The sequence below is a fragment of the Peromyscus maniculatus genome, chromosome 6 (genome assembly GCF_049852395.1).
Source record: "Peromyscus maniculatus bairdii isolate BWxNUB_F1_BW_parent chromosome 6, HU_Pman_BW_mat_3.1, whole genome shotgun sequence".
NCBI classification, from domain to species: Eukaryota; Metazoa; Chordata; class Mammalia; order Rodentia; family Cricetidae; genus Peromyscus; species Peromyscus maniculatus.
In genome coordinates, this window is record NC_134857.1 from 71,969,216 (window position 1) to 71,981,114 (window position 11,899).

At 43.3% G+C, this 11,899-nt stretch overlaps 1 protein-coding gene across 1 annotated transcript; it reads right to left on the reverse strand.

Annotated features, from left to right (window-relative positions):
* Positions 1-3,140: 3,140 nt before the first annotated feature.
* Kplce (KPRP N-terminal and LCE C-terminal like protein) lies at positions 3,141-5,152 on the reverse strand. Its single transcript, XM_042280271.2, has 2 exons — positions 5,014-5,152; positions 3,141-4,219 (listed from the first exon to the last, which is right to left on the reverse strand). The coding sequence occupies exon 2, from the start codon at positions 4,196-4,198 to the stop codon at positions 3,305-3,307; it is 894 nt and encodes a 297-aa protein (XP_042136205.1). The 5' UTR covers positions 4,199-4,219; positions 5,014-5,152; the 3' UTR covers positions 3,141-3,304.
* Between the last annotated feature and the right edge of the window lie 6,747 nt (positions 5,153-11,899).

Here is an 11,899-nt window from a genome sequence, read left to right on the forward strand (position 1 = left end):
ATTCCTTTATTAGAATATGAGTTGTTCATTTTCTCCCCCACCTTCTGCTGTAAACTCCAAAACCATAGAAATATCACCTGGGTCATAGATTTCTGTAGCTAGAGTTTTCCTGCCTTGCCCACAGGAAAAATCTTTGTCACCTGCCAGTCCCACAGCCGCTCAGACCCAACCAAGTAAACACAGAGACTTATATTGCTTACAAACTGTATGGTCGTGGCAGGCTTCTTGCTAACTGTTCTTATATCTTAAATTAATTCATTTCCATAAATCTATACTTTGCCACATGGCTCATGGCTTACCAGCATCTTCACATGCTTCTTGCCATGGCAGTGGCTGGCAGTGTTTCCCTTTCCCTTCCTGTTCCCTTAATTCTCCTCTCTGTTAGTCCCGCCTATACTTCCTGCCTGGCTACTGGCCAATCAGTGTTTTATTTATTGACCAATCAGAGCAACAGATTTGACATACAGATCATCCCACAGCAGATTTCAGTATCTTTATATTGATGAATCCTTGGGAATATGGCATATGTCTTGCCTGTAGTCTTTCCAGAATGTCTGTGTTCCTGAAAGCAGGCAAGTTCTGGCTTATGGCTGTTTGGTCTCCTGAAGTCTGTATAAAACAGGGATCCCATGTTGGGTTCACTGGGAAGAACTCCTAAATACTCAGTTCAGGTGCCTTGGAAGGCTAAACACCCTGCATTTTCGTTTCAATATGTCCATCTAATATGTAGCAGGGCTTTCCTGAAGATGTGGGTTTTGGAAAGAATTTATGTTCTATTCCATCTCGTGTCTTTATGGGGGTTAGGGACTTTACTCTTAAACTGAAAAAAACTTTCTTGGATCTAGGATAATTCATGTAATTCATGCACTTTTCTGAAAGTATGTTACATTTCAACGTAAAACTTGAGAACACCTTAGAGGCTTTAATGAAGGAGGAGGACGAGACAGAAAGAGATCTTAAAGTGAGATATAGGAACCCATAGCCTTCCTCTTGTGATTTCAGGACTCAAGAAGGAGGGGCTGGAGAAACAACACTCACTTTAAGTTCAAGGCCAGCCCAGGCTATATACAAGGTCTAAGCCTGCCAGAACAGGTTATGGAAAAGGCCAATAGCAAGGACCTAGTTAGATAACTGGACTAGATATACAATGGAATATTAGAAGACAACGGTAACAGGGTACAATTAGATGCAGTGTCCTAAGTGACATTTATCCTTCACTCCATTCAGACAGTACATCCACAGAATTTAAAGGGAAAAATGGATGGGCGGATCTGGAAAAGTATAATATTAAGTGAGGTGAGCCAAATTCAGAAAAAGCCATAAATTTGCTTTCATATATGGATTCTAGCCTGGTCTGTAATGTATAGATGGGTGGACAGATTGATAGATAGTAATGTAAACGTGGGTAAAGCCTAAATACCAGAAAAGAGGGTGCCAGAGCCATGGTTCAGTGGTTAAAAGCACTTGCTCCTCTTGCGGAGGACCCAGGTTTGGTTCCCAGCAACCACATAATAGCAGCTCACAACCATCCATAACTCCAGTTCCAGAGACTTTTTTTTAAGACAGCAAGTTCTTTAGAAAAAAATCCTGTTGCCTACTACAAGAAACTGAAAAGGGGAATTTGAGATAGCTCAACAGTTAAGAGTGCTTACTGCTCTTGCAGAGGACCGGGGTTCAGTTTTTTGCACCCATATAGTGGCTTACAACTGCCTGCAATTCCAGTTTCTGGAGATCCAATTTTTCTTTTGACTTCTGTGGGTACTACACACACATGTTGTACATAAACTCACCCAGGCACACATACATTCATGTAAATTTAAAATATTAAGAAAAAGGAAAATATCAGAAATATTGCTTACGCTAGTTACATAATTGTTAAACAACCAATACAGAAAAGCATCACATCTTTAACTGCAGAGCAAGCAGTACTCTATCTTCTGGTGTTGCAGGTACCACTTGATGGTATCTATCTATCTATCTATCTATCTATCTATCTATCTATCTATCTATCTATCTATCTCTTGTGCATTCACCATCTCCTATATGCTAGTCCTGTGTGGTTCTTATGATTAGAAGTTACCCTTGGTGTGTTTCATATGTGTTTGTCTGTGTGTGTGCTCAGGTGAACAAGTTTGCTTGTGGATACCTTTGGAAGCCAGAATTCAGCCTCAGATGTCCCTTGTTGTGGCATCAACCTTGGTTGTTGTTATAGTTTGTCTGTTTCCTGGGTTTGTTTGTTTATTGTTGTTTTTTTGAAAGGGCCTCTCACTTACTGGCCTGGGACTCACTGAGTAGACTCAGCTGGCTGACCTCTCCATTATTGGATTACCATGCAGCATTCATGCCAACATGCCAAACTGTTTTTATGTGGGTTCTGGGGATTGGACTCTTTCTGCATGAGAAGCATTTTACCAACTAAGATATCTCTCCAGAACCACTCATCATTGATTTATTTTTCATGCATACATTTTAGAGTCTTTGGACATAAAAGTCATTCAAAATCATCCATAACTGAGTACTAATGAAAATGGGAACCTAGCGTCAGAACTAGGATGCTTGTCAAAGTTCCCCTTCCTCTTGGAGATCTGTCTTACTGTCAGGGCTGACCTAAACACTGTCTACCCACTTCAGGGGAAACCTCGCCTACAGCTTAAGGCCTAAACCCATTGTCCTCAAGAAGAAACCCCTAATAAATGAGAAAATGTTAATGCACAAAGCCCACCAGTATCAAACTACTTTCACAGTAGCAGTGCTATCCTATGATGCTCCTAAGATTTGATTATGAAAGCCCTCCAGCTTCAGGAAGAGAAAGTCAAAGGTTTCATAACAACCACCAAAGCCATGCCCCCTTGAGGGCCTGTGGCCAAATCCCTGCAGATTAATCCGAAGAAAGGAAAGAAGCAGACCTAAAACCCAGAGTCTACAGACTCACTCCCTAAGCCCAGTGAAACTATTCACAGCGTTCTAGAATGTGTGTGGATCCCAGACTGGGAGTTCACCAGCTTAATTTACATGTGCTGTCCTTTTAGAGCTTTTATCTAGTAGCTGAAAATCAGAGCAAGAAAAGGAACATGAGGGTCTCTAATGAGAAACATGAACACCAAGCAAAGAAGTCAACAGGAGCCACTGTGCTTGCATTCGGAACTTTATTCATGCCACAGTTTTGGGGTTATGCTAACTCTGGCAGGATGCCTTGATAAAGGGGTAAAGTAAGGAAGACCAGGGAAGCTGACAGAGGCGGGGGGGGGGGGATCAGAAGACATAGCAGGAGGTAAATTTTGGAAGCAGGGCTGTCCTTTTGTATTTAACAACAGCAATCATCCCCGTTGTCACAGCATGCAGGACCTCGGGACCTCATGGGAATAATTCCCAAACAGCAGCACCCAGAACCACAGCCACAGCCTCCGCAGCCTCCAGAGCCGCAACCTCCAGAGCCGCAGCCTCCAGAGCCGCAGCCTCCACAACCCCCAGAACTGCAGCACCCAGAATCCTCACAGCAGCTAGAAGATCCTGTGTTCCATCCTTGGGGCCGCTGGACCCAGCGTCTCAGAGGACTCACCCCAAAGGTCCGGGGAGCCAAACAGCAGTAGCTCATGGAACAGGGAGCAGAGCATGGGTCAGGGACACCTCCCTGAGAACCCGAGCCACTTGAAGCAGCCTGAGTGTAGTAGGTCTGGCTAGGAGCTGGATACTGGACATAATACGTCTGAGCCTGGCAGGGAGCTGGACATTTGACACAGGTCGTCTGGCATGGGGCTGGACACTTCACATAGGTCGTCTGACATGGAGGTGGGCACTTCACATAAGTCGTCTGGCATGGGGGTGGGCACTTCACATAAGTAGTCTGGCATGGAGCTGGGCATTTCACGTACGTCTGGCAGGGAGCTGGGCATTTCACATAGGTTTTGGTCTGGCATGGAACTTGATATCTCACATAAGTTTGAGCGGGAACTGGAGCTGAGTATCTCACGATGGTTTGAGGCTGGCAAGGGGCAGGTCCTGGAACATAAACAGTTTGGGCCTGGCCTGAAGCTTGACCTGAAACCTGGCCTGAAACTTGGCCTGAAACTTGGCCTGAAGCTTGGCCTGAAACCTGGCCCTTTCCAAAGGCACCACCATTGCCACCTTGCCCAGCTCCAAGTCCCGAACCCTTCACACAAGATGGAAGAAACTGCGGCTGCTTCTGCTGGTCACACATCCTGCTGTGGTTTTGAAAATTCTGAAAAGAAAAGATTTATCAAAACTGCAAGGCTAGAAAGATTTCCAGAAAATTCTTCAATGCATCCACCTGGAGGGTAATCTAAAAAGGTCTCCTCTTTGAGGTGGTTAACCCCCAGAGGCTGTCCATCCAGCAGTAAGGTAGGTGGGGAGTCAAGGATTTTAGGTTCACTTCTTGCACCTTTAACTGGCTGTGTGACTTCAGACTCGTCACCATTCACCCCTGAGACTATTTCCACACTAGGAAACAGAGGGCTTGAAACAGCAATTACATTTCCACCAAACTCTCTGTTTCCCCTCTTTACTTCAGCATCTACATTGTGGATCAATCTTGCATTACTTTTCAACCAGTTTACCCTCCACCACTACTTCATGGTAAGTGTTCCTTCTTATTTCTTCCAATCCGGGAAGTCCTTGGGGAGGGCAGATGTATGTGCCTGAGCTAACCTGAATCTTAAACTGAAGCTGACAGAGAAAACTCAGGCTCAAGACTTAGTCTTTACCATTTGCCGTTGGAACACTTGTGTATTGGTTCACCTTGTTAATAAGTAGAACCGAGAAAAGATGGCATAAATGCCCCCAGAGGAACCCAGTTCTCGGAAATCCCTGTCCACGTAAAACTGCCACTTCCCCTCTCAGCCCAAGTCTCAGCTTTCCACATCAATGGCATCCTCCTTCTTCATAGATGTCCTCAGCGTCTAGTCCTTGCTCATTCTTTATCCCAGAGTACTCCACCCCCACCTCCACCTTGACTCCATTTCTTGCCAAGTCCCTATCTCAGGTAGTAAGACTTACCTTCCTTCCTGGCAGGAGCAACACTGGAAGAAGCCAAGGCTCTGAGGAACTGGCATTTGGTGAGACTTTTTATAGGGTGGCAATGAAGCAATTTGATGCCATTTAAATGAAGCACCTGAGATCACGAGGGCAAGGGCTGGTGTTGCATTGGTGAGATTCCTCCCCAGTATGTCTGGCTGTTCAGTCAGAGGCAGAGCATGTCTCTACTTGACACTGAATTTTCCTAAATGTGAGATAAATGGCCACCTTCTTCATGAAACAAGTCTTTTTCTTTTCCTAGAAGTCATGAGTGCAATCTCACTCTAGTATAGGGTCATTCAGTTGAGACTCTCAATATTTCATACATGGGGCAAAATGCCACTCTATGTCCTTCCAACTTGACATTTACATTACTTCTAGGGACTTTGGTGGTGGTTTCTTGCTGGTCTGGGTTTTGGGGGGAAAGATTTTGCCATGGTAGTCTCTGGCTCAGTATAACAGGAAGAGCACCAAGAACTTGTTTATTCCATTGGCCATAGGTTATTCAAAGTTAATTTGGGAACTAGATGGGTGCTGTATGATCTCAAACCCCAGAGGTTAGGTCTGCATTGGTTCATCACAGCTTCTCCTGTTCCTCAGCTTATCTTCCTGGACCTCACTCCCATGAGCAGATTCCAGGAACCTAGGATTGGAGGAATTCCAGCCAAATGAATGTGAGGGATGACAATGATAAAAATCTATCATTTAGTTAAATGTTTCTATGTGCCAAGATGTTTATGAGACAGATGTATGCAACAGAGGCCTGAAGGATAGAGGGGGTCACAAAGCATCCAAAACAAGTAAGTGGGCAAGCCAGAATTCAAGTGCAACCAGTCTGCTGTCATAGGCATGATCTTTATCACTGCCAGATAGTAGCTTTCATGATTGAATTGTCTTTGAACAGCAGCCACATTTTCTTTCCTCAGTAAAGTAGATGTATAAAGAAAGAGAGGAATAGTATCTCCAGCATTATTGAATACTGTCCCAGTCTGTGTCTGTGCTTAATCTTCCTCACAACTCTATGAAGTAGGCTTTGGAGAAAAATAAGACCCAGGGGTCAAAGTTTCTCACCATAGTCATCATTGTAAGCTCATAACAGAGGATCATCAGAACTCAGACCCATCCAACTTCATAGCCCATACCCTTCTCACTGAGCCTTGAGGGAAGTGGGTGGTATCTGCTACAGGAAGCTATCAAGCCTGTGCCTGGAATTGGCTTCAAATGCCACTACTTCAGATCACCCAGTCAAGGTTTCCCAAGGTCACTGTGGCCTCTTAGGTGGAAGGTGGTTCTAAGTTGGCTCCAAATAGATCCTCAGTTCCCCAGAATCCATAAACTCTTTCCTAGTGAAAATCAAAGTACCACTAGTTCACTGATCCTGCCACTCTCCACTCAGGTCTTACAGGCTTGGAAAGTGTCCTGGCTCTTCTCAGCTTCTCCTGTCCCCATGTAGGCTTGTCATACTGTGTAGCATCCCTGTGAAGCCCATTGACTGTCAGGAGGAAGGAAAAGTAAAAGAGATTATTGGCTCAGGCCATTATAGTCCTCAGTTGTTTCCTAGAAGGATGGTTCATGGAAAGGAGAAAGAAACGATGTCTTAGGGGCTGGAGTGGAGAGGTGTTTTATTTACTCTTCACATAAATAACTTGTCAGTTTAGTCTTTGTAATAATGGCTCAAATAAAAGAGGACATCCATAGACAACTGTGAAAAATCTCTTAGCTAAAACTAATAGAGCCACAATTTAAAACCAGGCATGAAATAGCTCAGAGCCTATTTTGTCTCCTCACCATGCTGCTTCTGAGTGGTGTCCACCTGCTCAGTTGTACAACCCTCTACATTGCATGTAGTGCCAGAGTCCAGCTCCAGCGGAGTTCTGAAACATAGAATGGAGGTGTGGAGCTGGTGGGAACAAAGACATCGACCACCAGTTGTCCTTCAAGAAAGTGGCCCCGAATAGCTCAAGCTGTCCTTATTTATACAAATTCTAAAGCATCTGAGCATGAGCAGTTTCATCTCTCTTTGATCCTTACCCAAGACTCATGACATTTACCCAGTTTAGAGTCTTTTCCTTGTCCCCACTCCCTTATCGTCATTAATTAACCTTTACCTCATATCTAAGCATTAATTAACCTTTACCTAGGCATAAATTGACCTTTATCTCACATCTAAGCCTGAATTTTATATTGCAAGCCAAATGATTATATCTAGCCAGGATCCTCCTATTCATATTGTGCCCAGGCTGGCAGCAGACACATGGTTACAAAAATGAAAGACATTCAAGCCCTATAGTTAGTCTTTAAAGGTATGGTGTGTTCGTATTTTTTCAGTCAGCAGAGGGTATGATACCATTCCTAGAATAATATTTTCCAGGTGAAGGTCTTAATAATTTCTAAATGATCTACATATCACTTTTATGGGAGCAGCAGTTTTATGATATGGTCCTATTCTTTTTTATACTTTCTCAGAATGGTAATGATTGATTCCTAACTCTTAACTGTTGGGACCAAGTTTCTATTCTTCCTGGCAGTTTCTACGTGTACTGTTGCTTCTGAGGGAATTGGGAGTTTTAACTGAAACAATATCTAACCATTCATGTCCTGGCACCAGAGAGATGTCTGACCTTTCATGCCCTTTATCTTTTCCTTATATGTTCCCATAATTTTTTTTAATACTATCTCTTAAGAAACCATCTCCTAAACTCCTGGAATGTAGTTACTTCTCTACAGTTAAGTAAGCAAGAAAAATTAACCTTAGTGACTTCCTTCTGCTTATCATGGTGACAGCAGAGGCATCCACGGTTAGCTTGGGGGAACAGGAAAAAAACTCAGAGTTATTATCAATAAACTGCAAAGAGGGCTTAATTCCCCCATGGAAACTTTAGAAACTTAACAAACACTCATCCAAGGGGCTCTTGCTCCACATAAACTCAGCCACAATCTGGCTGATAAAGTGAAACTAAAAATTACCTTAAGGGAGGGCAGGGGTGAGGTGAGGTGGGTGGGAGGAGGGAGAACAGGGGAATCTGTGGCTGATATGTAAAATTAAATTAATTATAAAATTAAAAAAAAAGAGTAAACACAGGGAAATCAGTCCTGAAGCACATCTGCTCCCTAGGAGCAGCACTGGGGTCCTCAGTATGGTTTTCACAGGTCATTGCCAAGTAGAACTTCAAAGGCCTTGCCATGAGGAGCTCCATTTGCAAAACACTCATGTGCCATTCCAGGAGGTTACAGCATGGCTTCTGCCAATGCAGCATGGGGTAGCACTATTCACAACAATGGCAATGACTTAGAAGGCCACCAGTTTCAGACCATGGCCACAGAACAGGACAGAGAGTTTTCAGGACACAATTGAAGAAAACTGACCTCTTGTCCTACAACTCTTCAGCACCTCTGGTTATTCTGGTCTACCGTTTAAGGGTCTGTTCTGCATACAAAATGTGTGCTCCCACAGCCTAGCTCCCTGGGGAGTTGTTTGCACTAGTTTGCGATTCTCAGGAGTTGGTACGTATGATTGATCACCATATCTCATCTTAGGGCCTGGGAAATATTAACCAAATAAGTGAAATGAATGAGCGAATGAGTGGGTATTCGTTACAATGAGGGCACAGACCAGATTAATTTCCCTCCTCCTGTGGTTAAAGTGATCCTGCTCTGCTGTTAGCCAATCTGTGTGTCTCATGCCAGCTGTGAGCTCTGATTGGCTCACTTCCTGCTCTGTGGGGTGAGGTTCTCACTAATGGTTTTGACATCTTCAAGTAACACCAACATCACTGGTGAGAGATACTGCATCCATGTGCCATGTGGACAGGTGAGTGAGCTGTGCTCCACCCACTTTGTAGTCTGGAAGGCAAAGCTGGAAGAGTCAGAAGATAGGTGTCAGAGTCAAGATGAGTCATGAGGACATCCCAGAAGTTTCCAGAGCCTCCACCCATTTATCCCTTTGGCAGCTTATAAGATCATGGACTTCTGGGTTTACACAACAACAGTCCAATGGACTCACATGGGAGTAAGTAGAAAGAATCATCTCTGAGAGATGGAGGGACCTAAAACAGGTCATCAGATATGACCTCTGGTCCTGTTCTATGTAGAAAGTCCTGGTGGGTTTTTTAAGCTCTTTGGAATCTCTTGGTTAGTGTGATTCATAATTTCCCAGCTGAATAGTCAGGAACTACATATAAGATTATCAGTCTCCAGCATCTATGAATCCTCACCAGTTCATCTCCTTATAGCACCAGCATCTACGAATCCTCACCATCTAGACAGTAATCTTGAGACTGGAGCAGGTGGACAGCATTAGGAACAGCACAATTCTTTCCATTGGTATTAACCGTATCTCAGAAAGGGACTGTCACACCAACCTCTAGCCACAGCACCCCTTGACCCTCACCTTTCCCCACCCAATACATTCCTCTGGCATCTGCAGGACCAGAGTTTCAAATACTGTTCTCTACTCTCTTCATACCATGGCTGCTGGTGGGGGCACATCCTGAGCCATCAGAGCTACTTAGCAAGTTCTAAGGCTACAGAAGAGTGTGCGTGGTGGTTGCCCTGTCCCTGATGGTTCCAGATCTCCAACTAAGCCTTAGACTGCTTTGGCTCCATCTGCCCTTCCAAACCTTTTATAATCAACCCATTGTGCCAGACCTCTATTTCAAATAGTTAGAGTGGTCTGTTCACATGGCAAGACACTGGCATCCTGAAGCACCTCTATTGTCTAGGTAATACAGAGCACACTCCAGCAAGGAAAAAGATAAATACATTTGATAAGTGAAGGAAATGAATATGTCATTTCAGCTGGTGGCAAGTGGAGGAGCAACAATAAGCCAAGTTTATTGTGGTGGCTTCCTAGGAAAGCCCAGGGAAGCCACTCAGATACCCATTTCAGTTCTCACCTTCCCACAGTGAATTCTATTGAGGTTCCTGCACAACTACAAAGCATAGGCAGGTCTGCAAGTTCAGATCCATCATAGTCAATGTTGCTGCCTCTGGAACCCTTATGAGGTATGAGTATGAGTTATCTCTCCCATTACTGTGGCAAAATTCCTTACCAAAGCAACTTATGGAAGGAAAGGTTAATGCTGTTATTGTAATGGCAAAGGGATGGCAGCAGGAGTTCTTGCAGCTGGTCACATTGTGTCTGCAGTGAGCAAGCAGAGAATGAATCCTGGTGCTCAGCTTGCTTTCTCTATGCCGCCCCCCTTTTCTTTTTATCTGAGACCCCAGCCATGATGGTGCTACCCACATTCAGGGTGGGTCATTGTTCTTTAGTTACACCTCTCTGTAAACACCTCATGGGCACACCGAGGTGTTTCCACGGTTGGTCTAAATCCAATCAGGTTGATGATGAAGAACAGCTATCTCAGAGTAGCAGAGTCTGCATCACTCCCTGGCCAAGATATCCTTGCAGTTAGGAGGGAGGGGGAAGGGGCAGGGCAACACTTCCACAGATTCCAAATTTGACCAGCAGATGACTGTAAATAGATTTGTTTAAAAACTGTCTGGATCACAGTAGTCCTTTAACTAGCCCTTGGGTGCAAAATACAAATAATGAGAGAAGCTGTCAAGATCCAGAAGTTTCCGACTTGCATCCCAGGTAGACATGGGCTGTTCTATTAATTTCTTATTTCATAGCACATATTAATTGTACAAACTAAGGAGTTTCATTATGAATATCCATATGATATACTTTGGTCATCTTTACCCCTTGGTTACTCTTTCTTATCTAACCCTTCTGCTTCCTACTTCCTTTCCATGTTCCTAAAAGCCCCTTGACTCCCAAGTCCTTTCCACCCCCTACAGTCTGTGCAAACAGAAAACATGGCACATGCCTTGTGGGATCAGTTTCCTTCGCTTAACATGCTGCATAGATCTGCAGTTCCATTCATTTCCCTGAAAATAAAATTATTTTGTTCTTTTTTATGGCTAAGGAAAATCCCATTGTGTGTCCATGCCACATTTCCTTTATCCATTCATCCTCTTGTGGATCATAGCCTGATTTTTATAACTTTGCTTGTGTGGACAGTGCAGTGTCTCCATGGCAATCTGACTGATTCTTTGGGGGTACATGCCCAGGCATGGCATGCCCAGGTTATATGGTATAGCTGGAGAAAGTTCCATGCTAATATCTATAGTGGATACCAATTTACATTCCCACCAATAGTGAATAAGAGTTTCCCCTCTGCTGCATTATTGCTAATATTTGGTAGAGTTTAATCAGTTTGTCAGTTTGCTTTATGACAGCCACACTGACTAAAATGACTAAGATGAAAATTAATATAACTCTAAATTTATTTTCCTGACATAACTATATGGCAGATTTTTTTTTTTTTTGGTAATTTGCACTTGATTGGGAAAGTATCTGCTGGGTTCAATGGCCCATTTATTGTTTGGATTATTTGCTCTTTTGTTGTCAGCTTTTTTATTTCTTTATATATTCTAGATGTTAGTTATCAATTTTAAAGATAAGTTCAGGTTCAGCAAGTTGGCTCGGTGTGAAAAAGCATGTTCTGTAAAAACCTGGTGCGTTCAGTACCTAGAACCCATAGGGAAAGGAAAAAACAGCCTCCCAAAAGTTATTCTCTGACCTCCGCACATGGGCATGTGCATGTGTGAGCACACACACACACACACACACACACTGAATAAAACCAATTAATTTAGAAACAAATAAATTCAATTGGAATTCTGGCTGACCTTATTAGTTGTTTTCACAAATACTGGAAATTTTTAGACTTTTTTCTATAAACATGTTAAGAATTAATTAGTGGTTAGTAGGTTAATTTATCTGGAGTCCAGGCAAAATGATGTCTATATTTCTACCCAAGGAAGAAGTTGGGTTTTAGATAAAAGAATAAATGTGATATTT

Excerpts from the sequence above, each read along its gene's own strand:
- Kplce (XM_042280271.2), bottom strand. The coding sequence starts at position 4,198 with ATGTGTGACCAGCAGAAGCAGCCGCAGTTTCTTCCATCTTGTGTGAAG.